This window comes from Echiichthys vipera (assembly GCF_963691815.1).
Source record: "Echiichthys vipera genome assembly, chromosome: 7".
Classification (NCBI taxonomy): domain Eukaryota; kingdom Metazoa; phylum Chordata; class Actinopteri; order Perciformes; family Trachinidae; genus Echiichthys; species Echiichthys vipera.
In genome coordinates this window covers 23,122,078-23,140,145 of record NC_139832.1, presented here as the reverse complement: position 1 = coordinate 23,140,145, position 18,068 = coordinate 23,122,078, and the positions used below count along the sequence as shown (strand labels likewise).

At 40.1% G+C, this 18,068-nt stretch overlaps 1 protein-coding gene across 1 annotated transcript in view; it reads left to right on the top strand.

Annotated features, from left to right (window-relative positions):
* Nucleotides 1–3,655: 3,655 nt before the first annotated feature.
* The window catches only part of ldlrad3 (low density lipoprotein receptor class A domain containing 3), a 75,396-nt gene continuing 60,983 nt past the window's right edge, over nt 3,656–18,068 (top strand). Inside the window, exon 1 of the mRNA XM_083917074.1 lies at nt 3,656–3,963. Coding sequence (XP_083773200.1) covers nt 3,909–3,963 — 55 coding nt within the window. The 5' untranslated portion in view covers nt 3,656–3,908. The remainder of the gene's footprint in view (nt 3,964–18,068) is intronic.

Sequence of the window (18,068 nt, the reverse complement as noted above, 5' to 3'; positions counted from 1 at the left end):
GTGCATTGTTCTTTCATGTGTCCTCCCTCCTGTTTTTCCTCTCCCTATCGCTTTCTGACTCATACACTCACCCACAAACAATGATGTCCTTCACATCAGCACGCTGAATATTAAATGTAAGATGAATGTCAAGAGACTCATACCAGACAGTGAGTCCTTAAGGGGCTTAGGCATTTCACAGCTACCTCGATGACTGTCTGACATGACAAGGACATGTCACCCTGAAGCTCTTCTGAGTTATGTTGCTCCCACCCTCATTTCACAATCTTGTTAGGTATTGTGATATATTAGGAAAGCTCTAGCCGACAGTGGACTCAGCTACTCTTGTGGCAGAGTATGTTTACATCCACAAATAAAGTTAGCATGTGTTACTCTAAAATTTCTCTTTCTATTACAATATCTTCCCTGATTGTTTTCACTCATCCTTATTCTCACACCTTCTCCATCCCTTGCTTTCCTCATCCACCTCCTGATACGTCTTGCCGCTGGCTTCCTGACTCAATCTCTTTTCCCACTGCTCTGCAAGTAATATACACACACTCACATAGACTTTGTTTGTGTGGCTCATGTTGTACACATTCCCATAACTCGCACTGCATCTCTGGCTGAATCTATCTCTCAATGCCATCTCTCACCCACAGGCAAAGTCATCCCAGGTTGCTTTGCTCTACACCTCCCCCCTCTCTCTTCGCCAATCAAATTGTCTCACTACTTCAGAGTAACTTTCCAAATTTCGCACTAATTGGGTTTCTCCTGCGATTAAGTCAATAACAACCTTCATATTAGAGTTTAATGTCCCTTAATGAGTCCATTTGTTGGCCAGTGGCTAATTAGGTCTGAGCTGTTTATAGATAGCCTACACTAATGGATGGGCATTACTCAAACACTGTGTCAATCAGTAATACTGTATGGTAGAGCCCATTTCTGCTTTTAGCTTGCAGCCCAGAGCCCCCCAAAAACAGATTATACCGTTCTGGTTCATGGATCAGGCTGTATAATTAGTGAATCAGCTTGGCATAAACATTAATGATAACTCCAGGGGAGCAGAATGAAATCCATTTAGCATTGACTGACAAATCTTCTTCCTTCTCAACAAGCAGTTTTATTAGTGTTGATTGTATTAACGATTTGTGGCGAGGAGACTTGTGTCTGCTTTTGTTAGCTCATTTAAGTATTCATATCTGCCAACTGTAGACAATTCAAGAGTGGTTACGTGGCACACATACACAACCATCTAACATAAGGACTCATCATAACAGATTGGCATATACAAGGCCCTACAGGCAACGATTGGGGGATATGAGGACAACAGGCCCTTGCAGAAGCTATCGCGCTAGAATCTTTGACTAAGTTTTAACAGATCCGACTGACATGCCAAGACCCTCCCGTGAAGTTTGAGTCTGCAAGGGTCTTTGGTTTGATAAGGCAGTGCGTGGATGAATATGAAGTGAGCTGGAGGAGTCTGATATTGGGATTCATTCCAATCATATGCCTCCAGGTTAGCAGCATGCTATAAAAAGGAGGGGTTTGTTTGAAGCGAGGTTGTCTGTCTGCACACAGCTGCAGTTCTATGATAAAGAGGATAGGAGTTTGATAGGTGAAGCCTCCTGTCCTCCCATCCTTCTCTGTCTCCCTCTAATTCAATTCAACTCAAACTGGCATGGAAATACCAATATAAAGCGTGACAATACTTTCTTCCTTCCTTTAATGTATGCAGTTTATGTATCAGGGCCTGGGCCCTCTATCTAGGTTGTTGAATATTGAATGCCTTACTTGTGGAAGCTACAAGAGCTAAGTTTGTATAGGAACAATTGGAGAGAATTCTCTTTCTGTGTGTGTCTATCGCTCACTTTCTGCCAACACCAAAAAAAAAACTACCAGTTGTTGCCCCTTTTAACTTTCATCAAGGAAAAATATGTTAAAAGAAGCTCAAAACAGTTTTCTCCTGTGTCATCTGTTGCCTTCATATGTATTTTTTCCAGATTTAAAATATCTTCATCTCTATTGAAAAAATCTCCACAATGCTGATTTTGTTTGGCGTGATTCATGCTGAACAGTTAACATTTCTGTGATATGTAAATATATCCTTGCACAAGCCATAAAGAAGGGGGACTGAATGGTGATGAAGAAATAAATTGTGAAGTTTACTTTGTCTCAGAAGCATTTATCAAAAGGAGACATCTGTGACAATTGATGATAAGCTGCTGCGTTTTACCTTTATTTATTGTTAGATGGCTTATTTTTAATAGTTGACTGCCTAGAGTTTTAATGTTGTGAGATAAACTGCCGGCTTCAGTTTACCTGTAAAGCAAGCTAACATGGCTTAGCATTAGCCTGGCTCACTGTTTGTGTTTAGGTTCCATCTGATGTTTGTAGGTGAAGCATTTTGTGAAGCTATTATGGATGGAGTGGAGGTTCTTGACCAGAAGCTGCTTTTCAGAGATAAGGACGGTGAGCTGGCCTTGGGAAGGAAGAGGCTTTCGAATAGTTGGTTGGAGCTGAAAAACACATTAAGTACTACTATGTAAACTAAAAATGCACCATCTTTCAGTCCTCAGTAGTTCGCTAATAATATGACATGATCAAAATAAGAAAACTCCAGATTAAAGGAGGAGAATCTACAGGAACGTCCTGGGAGGCTGAACTGAGAGCAACAATATCATTTAATTTCTATCTCCTCCCTTCTTTACCACTTTGCTGGCTTACGCCTCTCCTTTTGTCACGCCAGATATGACATTCTGTGTACTCAAACCACACAGCCATGACAGCTCTCATTCTGTCATCACTCTAATTTTTAGTTTTTAAGCCTTTCAATATATATGACCGACAGGAAATGGGGTGAGAGAGAGGGGGAGACGTGCAGGACGGCTGCTCTAACCACTGTGCAACCTTTCGCCCCATCATCCCTCTAATTAGATTACATTGCTACAAATGAGGTGCAGTAGGCCTATATTTGTAAAACGTAAGAAAACATGTTGTTTCTTAATAAAGTAACCTATACACTACTGTACAGTAGGTTTGCACAATAGTTATTTAAGTCTTTGTGTTACACAGTAGGCCTATTTATTTTATGGAGACATTTTTAAGGCATACTTCATAATAGGCCTATAAGCAATAGTCATGTCAAAGTACCCTACTATAACAAACTGGGATTTGATTAAAGTAGGGCAGTTATCTTCTTCTTCCGTGTTATCTTTAACTTTTTTACATTAGTGTTTTAGTTTTTGAAACAATAATCCCATGGAAAGTTTTATTGTTATTTTATTTATTTTTCTTTTTGCATTCTTTTTGAATTTCAAGAAAACTTCATCACCAGGAGCTGACTCGACCCTCATTTTGTAGCTCGAGGTTCTCTCGTCGACACACTTCCCCAATTTATTTATGTTTCGAGCCACCTCTGAGTCTGTGGGAGAGATCACAGCACCAGCTAACTTTGCAATGACCGGATAACGGTGCAGTTAAACATCTCCTGATTTTTTTGTAAGTGGGGACCGTTAGCGGTCCCTAGCCCGCAGTTTGAGAACCGCTGTCCTGGCCGGGCCGACCTCTGCTCTGCGGCTCTCTGCCTCCGACTCCGCCTCTCTCAGCACCAGCACACCAGCTACCGAGTCCCCAGCCTGCCTGCCGCCACCGCCGAAGCCTTCCAGCCTGTATGCCTTCCCACTCCCCAAACCGGACTGACTCCATACTTCTGTCCCAACGCGAACCCACTACCCACACGCCAAATGCACTCTTAGTTTCGCCGGAAGAAAACAAATAAAAACAGACTCAGCTTGGAAAGTGGGCTGCAGGCACCAGTAGTAACGTTAGAGCTATATCGGATAGAAGTTTTTTCTTATTTGCCCCCAGTTTGCGGGCCCGCGGCGGGGCAGGACGGTAAGGGCAGGCCGGGGGTAAAAGGAGACCGTATGATGTGGTTCTGGTACCTTCTGCTTGGTTCGGGGTCAGGCTCAAGAACTGTTGGTAAGTTTTTAAAAAGCGTACGGAAACTAATGTTGTCACGGCGCCGACACGCTAACGGGTGGTGTTTGTGTGTGTTTGTGCGTGTGTGTGTGTGTGTGTGTGTGTGTGAGGGGGAGCATTGTAAAATCTTTTGAAGTGTTCGCCGTGAGGTGGGCTGCTACAGCTAACTGTTCCGATGTTTATTTCGACGGTTGGCCTATGCAGAAACTTCATAGAGCAACTCATATGAAAATAAGTTATCCAGCTTTTCATTTCCATCGACGAAAAAAGACCCTGAACGGTCTTTTTTTGTCTCGAAATTGGGAGTTGAAGCAGTTTCAGAGTTTTTCATGCATGTCGAATGGGTGCATGTCCCCTTCACTTCTGAGTGAGAATATTTTGCTACACACACACCCACCCTGTCATATCCATCTAACGTTACTGTATGTTTTACTGAGATTGGGTTATAGTCTCCTCCGGGTTAGGTTATGACCGCGGGGTTGTTGACAGGACAGCGTTGACAACTCAATCTATTCTCCAGCCCCGCCATGGTGGCGGCTGGGGCCCAGTGGAGGACACTTGTACAGGAGGAGTTTCAATACAAATGCAGCCAATTTGCACGTTGCCTTCTCTTAACCATGCAGTTGTAGGTTTTGAGTTGCTATTGCATTCAGCAAGCTATCCTATCTGTGGCGATGACAGTGTGCTGAAAAACTTAACTGTCCGTTTCAGTGATGGCCTGCAGTAATTGCATTAATGGGGAACAGGTGTATGATAAACAGTGATTCAGAGGTAAACAGGCGCATACATGTACAGTAAGCTTTAATATATATCTATATATGTAAATCCATTGACATGTTTAGAGCTATTTTATTAATTGGATAACATGCCTTAAAAATGAACATGTGATAGAGGTTCTCTTATGTCTCTTATGGGACCTTTTATGTCACAATAAGAAAGGCAATAACAAATACAGATGATTGAATTCCATTTAGCTGTTTTGGTTTCAGGGTCCTGATATTTTGCGTACTGGGACATTTGAACAGACAGAGCTATTGTGAATGTTATTAGTAGGCTACACCTGGGCTTAGGGGTGGGCTCCGCCACCGTGTGTCTTGCTTAGGACTATTTGACCTGGCGTTCCATCCTGTCGGCGACCCTGATCAAATGCATATTACATTATACTAGAGAGTATGGTTTTTTTTTGTTTGTTTTTTTAGCTTTCAAACACTTCACACACACATTCCCAATTTATGGTGGAAATGTCATGGTACTTACTGCTTCAACTGTGCATAGTTAACAGGCGATTTCAACCACTATTGAAAAGTTTCAGCACAGACTTTAAATTCTGTAGCTTGTTTTCATTATGTACATTTACACTATAGTTTGCATGAATTTAATCATTGTGTGGGATTCTATAGCGCTTATTTATGAAATTCTGCTGAATTTGACATCTGAAAATGACAATTGTTGCCTGCACAATTACCCATTGAGTAACTACTGTTTGATTGATTACGCAAAAGTCCCCAATGCTTCGCCCAGGTGTTTAACTACCTAGCTAATGATGAAATGCACGTTTTCAGATAAATGGTTGGATAAAGGAGTTTGACTATGGCTGATGCCTCTGGTCTCTGGAAATAACTGTGAGGTGTAATGTCAGTGAGTCTGGGTATGATATATGATATGGGTATGATACATAGAGTATAGTCTCGATGGGGATCAATGTTGCCCAGTCCCACATGCTAAGAGCTAGCTACAGCAAGGTCCAGATGCATAGAATTATGAAAAGACATAAAGACGTACATATGCCTGATTCTGTTTTACATATCTCAGTCATTATGGAGCTGGTTGAATGGATGTAGAAATGCCCTTAAACACCCTTGTGCTTTGTTATCACCCAGTCTGTCTGAATTATATTGCACTGATACAGTAGTCCAAGGTGTTATAGTGTGTTGTTGAACAATAGTTAGAACTAGAAGTAGTGATGAGGTCTTAAAATGTATGGGAAGGGTCTTAAAAAATGTCTGAAAATGTATTAAATTTAACTTCAGGATTCTTGCACATACCCAAAAGGCATTTTTGCAAGATCTCTGAATTTTATGTCGACACAGTACACACCTAGTTAGTGTGCATTTTATTCGACATGGCAAGTGTGTGCATATTAATATGTTGTTATCAATGTCAGTGCCAGTGAAGTGTAAATATATTAGTTGTGGAGCAGAGATATAGCGCTGGCTGCCAAACCCCACCCTACTTTGCTCTATTGGAGCAAACAAGCATGCACATGATTGATGTCAGAAAATTTCTCCACGAATATTAGTTAGTCTTCTTCAGTATTGCTTATGTGTTGTCAGCGTTGAATAAAGAAATTGTGTACCAGCCTTTTATTAGCTCACAGCCTGCCTCTCTCTCTCTCTCATTCTCTCTCTCTCTGGAGCTCGTAGCCTTTATAAGTAAGAATAGAACATTGCTATTACTGGTCAGTTGTCCTTTGACAGGACATTGCTATTGGTAATATTCTCCCTTACATATGAGCCAGTAATATTAGGTATAAATTGGGTGCACATGATTTTGCATTTGATTTGAGATTTAGCCATGACATTGACACAGTTCTAATGCATTTCAGAATCTATTTGAGTCTTGGCTGCAATACCTAAAATGATAATTACAATATTGACATTTAAAGATATGTCAGCTGAAAATTACATTGGCAGAGAGTAAAATATGTATGAATGAAGTAGAATGTAGTAGGTTTGGTTTGTGCAGAAGTCTCAGTGTTTTTTCCCATGTGCACACTGACTAAATCATTTGCTACCTACTACATAATCGCAGCTATGAATACAAGATATATGTGATATGTTGCAGATAGGTGAGTACAATTCATTGCCTGCACACACTTCACCATGTTATAACTCATAACATTTCTTAATGGTGGAAACTGCAAATCACAGTAAACATTGTTTTGCATACTATAAACAATGGACAATAATATGAACACTCGACAACAGATTCATTCATTTTAATACAATTCCAGAACTGTGTCCAAAACACTGTTTACAGCCTCAGAGTTCCCGATTTTTCATCTGAGCAAAACTTTAAGATTTCCATCTTTCCATCTGCTCTTGGTGCTTTTGATTGATCACTAGTTTGTTATGGCTCTTTCTTATGGCTCAAAACAAATAAAAAGTCTTCACGTTTTCAAGTATACCGTACGGACAGCATCTGTGCCATGGTAATAATAAAATATAAAATTAAGTTAAGACCATTATTTGTAGTCCCTTCCAGGGGAAGCTGACTGGACTCCTTGCCTTAGGTCTTGCAGCCTTGCACTTGCCCTCAAAGCTGAAAGAGATAAATCAGTGCTATTATGTAATATGAGATTTAGCCACACAACCCACTGACGATAAAATGTTGCAATGCAGTTACAAACAAGGTAAGTTTATGGTTTTGTGATGTGCAGGCGGACATTATATTTAAGATGTTCAGCTGGTCTGCAAGGCCATGCGCCAGGGGGAATACTGATATAAATGAATTTAGATACAATGTAGGAAAGATGAATTAGCTTTGAATCATTTATTTCTGTCTGCACCCATTGGATGATTATTGCTTGTTAAGGATCAGCATTGTGATATACTGTATATGCCAACCTAATAAATGTCTGCTAACATTGCTATAACACCCAGGACTGCTTGGGTCAAATATCTCTTTAATTCAGAGGTCTTTCACAGATATGTGTGCCTTTTCCCACAGTTTATAAGCACTGACATCAAATATTACACAACAACAGTCCAGTTTTTTGTTTGTGTGAATACATAGTGTTAATGGGGCCATTTCCCTTTTATCTATTGCACCAATGAAATGCAGGAATGTGTTTGAGGCTGTTTTCATGTGTTAAAGCTATTAACATCCTCTGATGACTAGTGTTTTTTTCCATTCATCTTGAATAAATAATCTCACAGAGCTCTGAAAGCCAACGTCTTGCTTCCGTGAGGAATTATGGAAGAAGCCTTGATGTCTTACATGTTGCTGTACAGCTCACCACCACAACTGTACAGAGAGATCTGTCAAAGCTGTTATCTGACTTTGGTTTTCAGTGTCTCTTCTGTAAAGAGACCATTGGTACAAACTCTCTTGTCTCTTAAATGGCTCAGTTAGCCAACTGACATAGCACACATAACTATCTCCTCAATCAACATAAATGTGCGCTCCATTACCTGCTCTGTGTTACCAGGCCACACACATGGGCCAGGTGGTTGGATATTTCCATTCATAACCGAAGACAGACTATTCGGGTCATTTATCTCACTGAACATGGAGACAGAATCACATTGTCTCCTGCTCATTATGCTTTGTATTTCTGCACTGTGACTTCCCAGAGACTGGGAAGTCAGCCCAATGTGTTTGTGCTTATCTTTGCATGTCTTTGCAAAAGGAACCAGAGAGAAAGAGAGAGAGAGAAAGAGATGTTGTGTTTTAGTGCAGGCTGTCATGGTTGATATGCTTCCAGCCATAGTCGCACAGAGAAGGCCAGGGATTAAGGAGCGCCAGCGTGGCTTTAGTTCCCACAGTTAAACAAAGCCGCACGACTAGAGTTGAGTTTTAGACCGTGGGTACCAGTGCAGCTTTAACTACTGTAAGCACATATTGTGTGGACTTATTTAGCAGTCAAATGTAACAACACATTACGCATGTTTCATGCTTTTGAACAGTAAAGCATATTTGCACGTTGTACTGTAGGATCTCTCAACATAAGGTGTAAGACATATTGTATTTTTCTCTGTGGGGGTTGTAGGTTCGGTGTCCATTCTCTTTGATCATCTCTGATCTATAAGTCATGAAGCTAAATGTTTCATGAACCCTGGGATATATGGATCGAAGAAGACAGAGAGAAACAGAGAGGAGTAAAATGTACTGGAAAAAGTTAGAAGACAGCTCATTATATATTGATTTTGGATAGATTTCAACTAATTTTCCATGCAGTGATGCACAAGCTTTGTTAATCCCTGATGGTTGCTTTTTATTGATCTACCACGTCCTTATATGCCAAGATCAAACGTCAGTTTTGGAAAAATCTGTTTATTTACCGAAGAGAGTTAATTTGGGCCATTAGGGTTTATTTTTGCATTTTGTCCACCTATAAATATATATCACTTTTGCTTTGAGTGTTTATTCAGTACTTTTACCTAGTGCATTGTATACTATCTATAGTTATTCCTAGTGGAGGTAACTGTGAGGACAGTTTGTGCTAGACATCGATTTTAGCTGTCTACAGGGTAACTTGAGATCTGCTGAGTTTATTTTCAAGTAAAGTCCAAGCAGAGCCTGTTTTTGGAGCATTTTAAGATAACTGCAGTGTCTGTATTTTCTACAACACATGCAGATGGGCACATACCCACACTGCAAACATACCGTATGAGAAGCAGAGGATCCAAAAGGGGACAGAAAGTTGTTAAGTTTTACAGTGGACTGTAAGGTGGGGTGGTGTGAAGCTCAGCTGAGTCTACGCCTGTCGTATGAAATGTGCTGTATGACTAGGAACATCACAAACCCTCTTCAGCTTTACTGGAGAAGAGAAAAAAATTCAAAACCCCATTCTTTTTTCAGAAATCTCTCTTCTCTGTCCCTCCTATCAATTCAAACAGCCTCTCTCTCCTTCATAGTTTTGAGTAAAAAACACCCTGTATAAGATGGTGGAACAGAATTTATATATATTTTTTGTTTACTTTGTTATTGTACATTTATTTTTCTCTCTGTTTTTTTTTTACTTTTCTTTATGACTGCCCATTTATGTATGATACATTTGTTTGTTCACATATTCGAAATAAACTATCTAAACTAAACTAAAAAAAAAAAACTGTTGGATGTTTGTTTTGAAGGAATGAACTGATGAAGCCTCTTGGATTAGAGGTGAAACGTCTTCCTAGACAAATAACCAAGTCCAGTTGCTTTTGACTGAAATTGCTTTGGGGATAACGATGACCTGGACAACTGAGAACATTTACAGGACAACCTGGACATGTTGGATGTAAAACTATTCTGATGTGCGGATGTACGAGAGGTGTGTAAAGGCCTTACTTGGCTCTCTTCCTGTCTCTCCTCAGGTGCGTGTTGCCCAGATTCTGGAGCGCTCACTGTCAAATTAAAAGCCCTTGCAGAGTCATGTAATTGTGACTTCATTACATTTCATAAAATTCTGAAGCAGTGGCGGCAATCAATTTGAAAAATGTATATAGAGGAAAGCCTGGAACAGGCATATAAGATGTGTCCCAACTCAGCTGTAAATGTAAACATTTATTGACTTGTATGGCAAGTGTATGGGATGTTCTGCTACATGTCTATGACAGAAGCTTTTATTCGTGCACCATGAGGGCAGTTAAGCTGTTGGATATACTCATTCATTATGTTGTTGAATTCTATCGCTGGAAGAAACTTAACCAAGATTGAATTGCAGGTCCTAGTGCAAGTGTACAATAATTAATACACAAAGTCTTGCTGATGATGTTGAATACTTAAAACTAAAACATCGTCTAGCAGAGTCTGAGCTGTCAGCAGAAGGCTGGAAATCTGTCAGTCTTTTATTGAGTTGAAGTTTTGAGCCTTTAAAGTTGGACCTTTAAGTTGCCAATATGTTATGATGTATTCAGTCTCGAAATGCAGACTTGTATTGGGATACAGCTATAGAGTTATGGGTTATTTTGTCTGGCGCTTACATGGCACATTTGCTCTTTTTTGTCCTTGCCAGTCACCTTGGATTTCCCACTTTTATCTTCTACCACGGTGCCCCCTCTGAGAGGAAAATGACCCGCTCTATGTGTCCCCTGTGTTACTTTGCCTGCTGTCAGAGAGGGAACAGACCCTGGCAGGCTGACAGCTGGCTCCCCTGCTGTCCCCCGTGATCAGCAGTCATTTGCTGTACTGTGTCTCACAGCTACCGTGGCAGCCAGGGTGGACATTGACAGGCTATTTTGGAGTGAAATTCCAGCATCCCTCTGTCAAAGCAAACAAACACTAAAGGTCAACAAAACCCAGAGAGAAACGCATATTAGGGCTGCTGATCTTCCGTTTGTTTGGGGACCAGGATGAAAATATATGTGCTGTGTGTTTTATATCTTGGTATGACTTTGATTTGATTTGAGATACTGAGATGACTATGGCCCTGAAAGTGAATATTTTATCCTCAACTAAAAGCATTACAGACTATCATGAGGTGATGAGGTGAATTCAGGCAAAATAAATTATCCCTCATTAGTCATTTTCGCAAATAGATGTCCAGAAAATGTCACGAGAATCAGGTCTGGACATAGATCAAACATCTGTTTGATTTGGGCATGGGGGGTTACACTGCACCAACGGGACGGTTCTTAATTTGGTCCTAAACATCAAAGTCTCTTGTGGTTCCTCGAATTTGTCTGCTGATTTTGGCGTCGGGCCTTACCTACAGGAGTTCCCAATCTTTCCAGTTAGACATTTTCATTGCTGTCTTTGTGTAAATCACCCTTCTTCTTCACTGTTGGATGTTTGTTTTCTTCCACTCTTGGCTGATGCATGAATACACTGAAGAATGAGCGGCTTTATTCACATAAGGGCTGACACGGACATTAAACGTTCTTTGTATTAGGGCGCCAGGAGGGTAAACTCTTTGATGCCCGGTCTGACTGAATCGGACATTTGCATTCTCACATTCAGCCCCTCTGGGTAATGTTTAGATAATTTCAGGTTTGCAGTGCATGTGTGAAAGGAGGTATTGATTAATTGATTGATTGATAGTCACATAATATAAGGTATATATAAACAAACCCCAAAGCAATTTCAGTCAAAAGCAACTGGACTTGGTTATTTGTCTAGGAAGACGTTTCACCTCTCATCCAAGAGGCTTCATCAGTTCATGTACACATCTGACCTTTCTCTGTTTTTTCTTAACAAAAGGGTACAAAAATAACTCTTTGCGCCGACTTTATCAGTAGTGTTCAAGTAGAAAAGGGTTCTCTAGCGGGACGAAGGAATGAACTGAGGAAGCCTCTTGGATGAGAGGTGAAACGTCTTCCTAGACAAATAACCAAGTCCAGTTGCTTTTGACTGAAATTGCTTTGGGGATAACGATGACCTGGACAAATGAGAACATTCACAGGCATATAAACGAACAAGTAATAGAATGTATAATGTTTGGTGACTGGTTTAAAGGAGATGCTGCTCAAAAAGTGTCCCTATGAAACTGCCCAATGCTTTATCATCTGCGTAGGGAGGTTGTATTAATCAGCTGCCAATTGCCTGCAGTGATGATTATGCAGCACTGAACCTTCTTGTGGATATACCTTTAGCCTCATGCATAATTGTTTTGTAATTGAGATACAGCTCTGGCAGTTTCGTCATTCCAATGAGTGGCCCAACTCTATCGACTTGCTTTGGATACTGTAATTAGATGCAATTTTCTAAACATCTAATCATAAGTAAAATTGGTTATTTCAACTAGACAGTTTTTTTGATTGCAATCACACAAACATTTGTTTTCCTCGTTTCTCTCTTTTGCATGCCAAGTATGATTATGTAAGCATTGAATGTCCTGTGTGTTAATGTGCAAACTGTCATAATAGCATTGCAGATGAAACCTGTTTTAGAATCCCAGTGCTGCTGCTAATGCATTTATGTGCAGGATTAGATTAATCTTCAGGATTACAGAGACCTTTTGTGGAACTCTTTTTCTCACAACACACTAATTTAGGATTGCTTAATAGGTCATGGGTAAACTCTTAGTCCGAGACTCACACGCAAGAAATGCTGGCTCATGAAACAAGTCATTTGCCAAAGTGAAACTTACAATTATAATTGAGGTGCCGTAGAGTGTGAAATTTCAGTGATATGCAGACTACACGGAATCGTCTTTCCCCCTCTGAATGTAACATAGCTTTGTGTCATATTGATAGTAATCTGGCAGATTCTTTTTCAGCTTTAAGTGAGCAGATCACATCCCATATATGGCCATCGAGAGCTGTACATGCCACTATGTGTCTTATATCAGTAACCTTTTTCTAAAGAAAACATATTCAGCCTGGCATGATGAAGCAATGGTAGAAGACAAAGTAAAGTACTTTGATTGATGTGACCCGCCCTTCTTTTTACAACAGATTGAGATTTAGTTGACAGTGTCAATGAAATTCTTTTCACCTATTATTGCACGCTCACTCACATGGACACACATCTGATTTAGCAACCTCTCAGGTGAAATTCTAATCTAGTGACATAAAAGCTATTATGCACTTGAGGCTACTCCTCCAGGCGAATGCATAAATGAACAAATAAGATCAATCTCAATTCGGTTGACTTGAAATAATTGCCTATTTGTCACAATTAATTTCAGAGCTTTGACTCAAGACCCCTGGATATTGATATTGAATTTCCCATTATTACATTGCAGAAAAACTCCTCATTAAAGGGAGCTGAATCCAAAGAATTAGTCCCTGTGTTAAATGGACGATAAAGGGGTCAAGGCAACCAGAGATAATTTGAAGTCTGTTTGAAGAAGAGGTGAAGTGATGCAGAAGCAGGAAGTTAATCTGTGGAGGAGACATGACTCTCTTTTATTCTTCATTCGCGTTCTCTTTCTTCTCTAGTAGAGTCAGTGTATATGTGTGTGTGTGTGTGTGTGTATGTATAAGGTGCAGTGTGTATGCACAATATATATAAAGGGTAATCCTCTCTTGGACAGGGACCAGGGAAGGGGAGGCGCTCATCTTCACAGGAACTAATCACCTGATCCGCCTGCTGTTTACAGAGGCAGTCTCGCCAGGCAAAATCAAATGCAAAACCCATGTTAATTGCCTTAATGCTGCTTTCCTGTCAACCATGGCTTGGCAAAGCCCTAGGCAACAAAAATGTGTTCTTTTTACTTGTTCAATGAACACCAAAGACGAAAAGGGGCTCCTGCTCCTCAGGAATGAAAAGCAGAAACTCGTTTTTATCCTCTGATATTTTGAAAAGGGGAGAGCAGAAGAGTACGCAGCCCCTCTGGGTTAACATGCTAGAAAAAATAAAGGTGATGAGTAAATCCATGTGCACGGTTTTGCAATCCGTGCCCTTGGTTTTGTCGTAATTCATGCTCTCGGATTAAAAATCTCTACGAATGGTTTTATAGGTTTTTTAGGGTTCTGTGCCCTCGGATTTCATGTTTTTCTGCAATGCAGCGAATGGTGTGGACCATTCTGCTATTGTAGCTCCCCAGGGATTTAAGCTTTTGTTTTTTTGGCAATATAACTTGTGACAATACATCTGTACGTTCCTAAGGGGTATGGCTGGTAGCTGTAATTGGTTGTGGTAGGAAGTGCAGAATTTTAACTTTGTGGTTTATTTTTGTTTGGAAGATTAAGTAAAGGTAAAGTCATCTGGTACTTGTTGAGTGTGATTAATCTACATTATGTAAATAAAATCCAGAATGAGAACCCATGACACCTTTTGATATACTAGGATCTACTTTATAATACATAAGGTTATTTCTGTTAAGCCTATTTATCTTGAATGGAAAGACAAAATGAGTGTTTGTCACTGAGAAAGACATTGTTATTATTGCATGTATATATGTGTGATAGGCTATCATATTTTTTATAATTTCTACATGGTAGGAGGGGAGAGCCCTTTATTCTGGTATAGCCCACAGTAAGATAACTGTTGCTTCAGTGCCAGCTGAAGTTAGCTATTAGCCTAACTTAATCTTCTGTACAACATTAGCCATGAACAAAACCATTTAAACTACCAATGGCAAAACCACTTAGGACCTTAAACAATGTATTGTCATGAGTTATTTTGTTGAAATTACAAAAGTTAAAGCATTTAAACCCTGGGGAGCTACGTTGCCGTAACTGCTAAATAATGGCTAGTGCTGTCATTTAAACATAACAACAAATAGACAGGCTAGGTAATAAGCACACAAGCAAAACATCCAGTACAGGTTGGCTAATTTACTAATGCGTGCATGCCTGGGAAACTACATTCATGTTGTGTAAAAAAAACGAAATCTGAGGGCATTTATTTTAAAACTGTTTGCACAGATTGTGAATCAGAGGGCATGATTAACTCATCAAATTGTTTTTTCTACCTTGTAAACCCAGAGGGGCTCGGCAGAAGATAGGTATGGGAGGGAAAATGAAAGTGGAGGTGGTTTCATTGTGTACGGGGGTTGGCAGGAAGTACAGGCCTGGCTTAGGTCATTATTGGGCCAGAGCCATTAGTCTTGCCAGGGTCTACTGTGTCAGAGATGGTAATTGAGTCCGTCTCTTTGCAGCCTTCTCTAATGAGGAGCTGCAAGCCTTGGATTTGACTAATTTCTTTTATGCCCAGGACGATATGTCAGCCCGGCCATCCTGTGCCTAATGACTCCAGATACGTAATGAAGGATTGGTGGGATTTCCACAGACTCTGATGGAGCTTTATAGTAATGTACTTCCAAAGTTAGTGCTCTCGAAAGACTTGTGTAATGATATTTCAATGCTTTTGATGTCCTGACAGTGCACTGAGCAACGGATCAAAAGTGTTGTGTACAGCTGTGTTCACACTGGCTATGTTTCACGCAAATTGGGTGGCACGATTACATACAAAGTCAATGCGAAGATGCAAATAGACACAAACTCAGTGTAAATGGCACAAAGCAAATTTGCGGCATTCACACGGTGCAAATAACGCAGTGCAAAGTTTTTTGGGAGCCTGACCGATATGGGGTTTTTGAGACTAACACCATTACCGCTTTTAGCGGGAAAAATGTACAGATATACAGTATGTGAATAGTCATATGGCAGCTGATATAGTGAATGTTTGAGCTGGAATGAAAATAGACCATTTCTATGTGGATTGTACACTGATTTTGAACCAATATGACAATACAAAGGTACTCAGAAGGGTGCTTTGATAAGCAAATGACTTTATTAAAGAATATTCACCATTATTATCATTACACTGTATATATTAGATATATAATAGATTGTCAACCAGTTCTAGAAATGAACACTGAGACAATAAATACAAGCAAAATGAATAGCTAAATAAACATTATATTCAGCATCAGTCAATTGCTGTATCATTTATATAAAAATAACTAAAAATGGCTGAATAGTACTGATTTGAAATTTCCCCAAGCCTAAGTGTATTGTATTGATTCTTAAAATGTTTTTTTCATGACAGATACCATATCATATATTTCTAATGAAATAAAGAGTAGAGGCCTGACAAACATAGGTTTCCACTTTATAAAGATGTTTGTCATTCCTTGTATTGCAACTAGAAAAACAACATAATCCAAGTTATAATCTCAAAACACATTTGTAAAATAACGAAATACTTGTTTGAAGTAAATTATAATAATATAGAGCAAAGTTATCTTAATTCCTATGAGTGTCATTTAGAGGGATTTAAACTAAAATGAAATTGCCAAAATGCGCATATTTTTTGTAAACAGACAATGACATGTCCATCACTTCATCAGTACATCAAACAAGTGATCTGATCTTTATGAAACAGCAAAATTTTTCAAGTAATATTCCTAAATGAAAAACGTAAAGATGTTCAGCCAATAGACCTCCCTCAATAACCACAAGCTTTTGTAGATGCCTTGACCTTCTGCCATTGTATACACCACCCCTGATAGAGTTGAAAACGTCTTCGACAAAAACCAGTCAAGCTGGTAAACATCACATTTCACCCTCATGTGATTCTCATCTTCACCGTGTGCGCCATGGGTCAGGAGCTCATCTGTCCTAAAGGAACAGCACAGCAGCTGATTATGATGGATTATGATAGATTCCTCCTTGATTGACCTCTGCAGCCAGCCACACATTCTTCACTGCAGTGGCACGTACATAACACACAGACACACACACACACACACACACACAAACACACACACAAATTTATGGACACAGAGAATTGTAAACACACGTGACTGTTGATACAAAAAAGTGTGCACACTTGTGCAGACACTTAGGAGGAGAAGGAAGGTACGTTCATTCAAGGACAGAAATATAGGACACAAAGTCACTCATGGACGCACATACAGTACACATAGTAAGTTAAGTCTGCATACAACATAAAACCATGCAGTGCCATGCAGCATTGCTGACCCTCTCACAGTTTAGCTGAGATCAGTGCCAGTAAGAGTCTTGAACCAAACTAGATTAACTCACCACAAACTCACATGAAGCAAATATCCCAACCAATAAAAAAAAAGAAAAAAACTTCTAAAACCAAGCCCAAATGGTGTGATCTGCTTTTAGAGGGAGGCCATTTATTCTCATTTAGTTTGGTGTCTCTACCGGTGCTGCGCAGAGCACTTTGAGCAGTGTGTCACTGTCAGACCAGCCACCTCCATCTCCACTAACAACCACCAGCCCTCAATCCATTACCTCAGACAGCACTGGTGTAGCTGTGGTGAAGAGAAATTAAGTGTATGGTGCTAATCGCTGGTGCAGACGGATGCACATGCAGTCACCTGGTCAACAAGCCACTAAAGCACTGCTCTTTGCATTTACTTCTGCTTTTAAATGGAGCGAAGGCCATCAGAGACAATAGCAAGTAGAAGCATGTCAGAGTAGATGATGATGTTGACCCAGAAGAATATATACAGTAGAGGTGTCAAGTTACTGCAGCTCTTCCTGTGATATGGAGCACTGACATGTAATGCAGTAAGATAGAAATGATCGGCGTTCATAAACCTATGAGTGCATGAAGCTTTTTCTATGCAGTGTGAGAGCACTTTTTAGCCATTACCATGACAACATCGAGGTCTAGGGCTCTGTATGTGAGTGAGTGTAGCAGAATTACGGGTCTGAGGAATGCAGCTGATCTCTCATTGGGGAAGTAAGGCCAGCTGAAGCAGGCTCACCAACAAAGATGAATTAAGTGGCAACCAGAAAACATAATAAAGTTTGTCGACACGTCTCACTTGGATATGGATTTAGATGAACGAATAATGTGCGCGCAAAGTACACACGGTCAAAGATGTGAACACACAGCAAAACACACAGCCACTCACTATCACACAGTGCAGAGAGAAAATCGCTAGCAAAAAATGAGACATCCCTATGCTGTGAACTCATTGCCCTGACTGTAATTACCAGTTTGGGAAAAAATTGATCACCTAATACTCT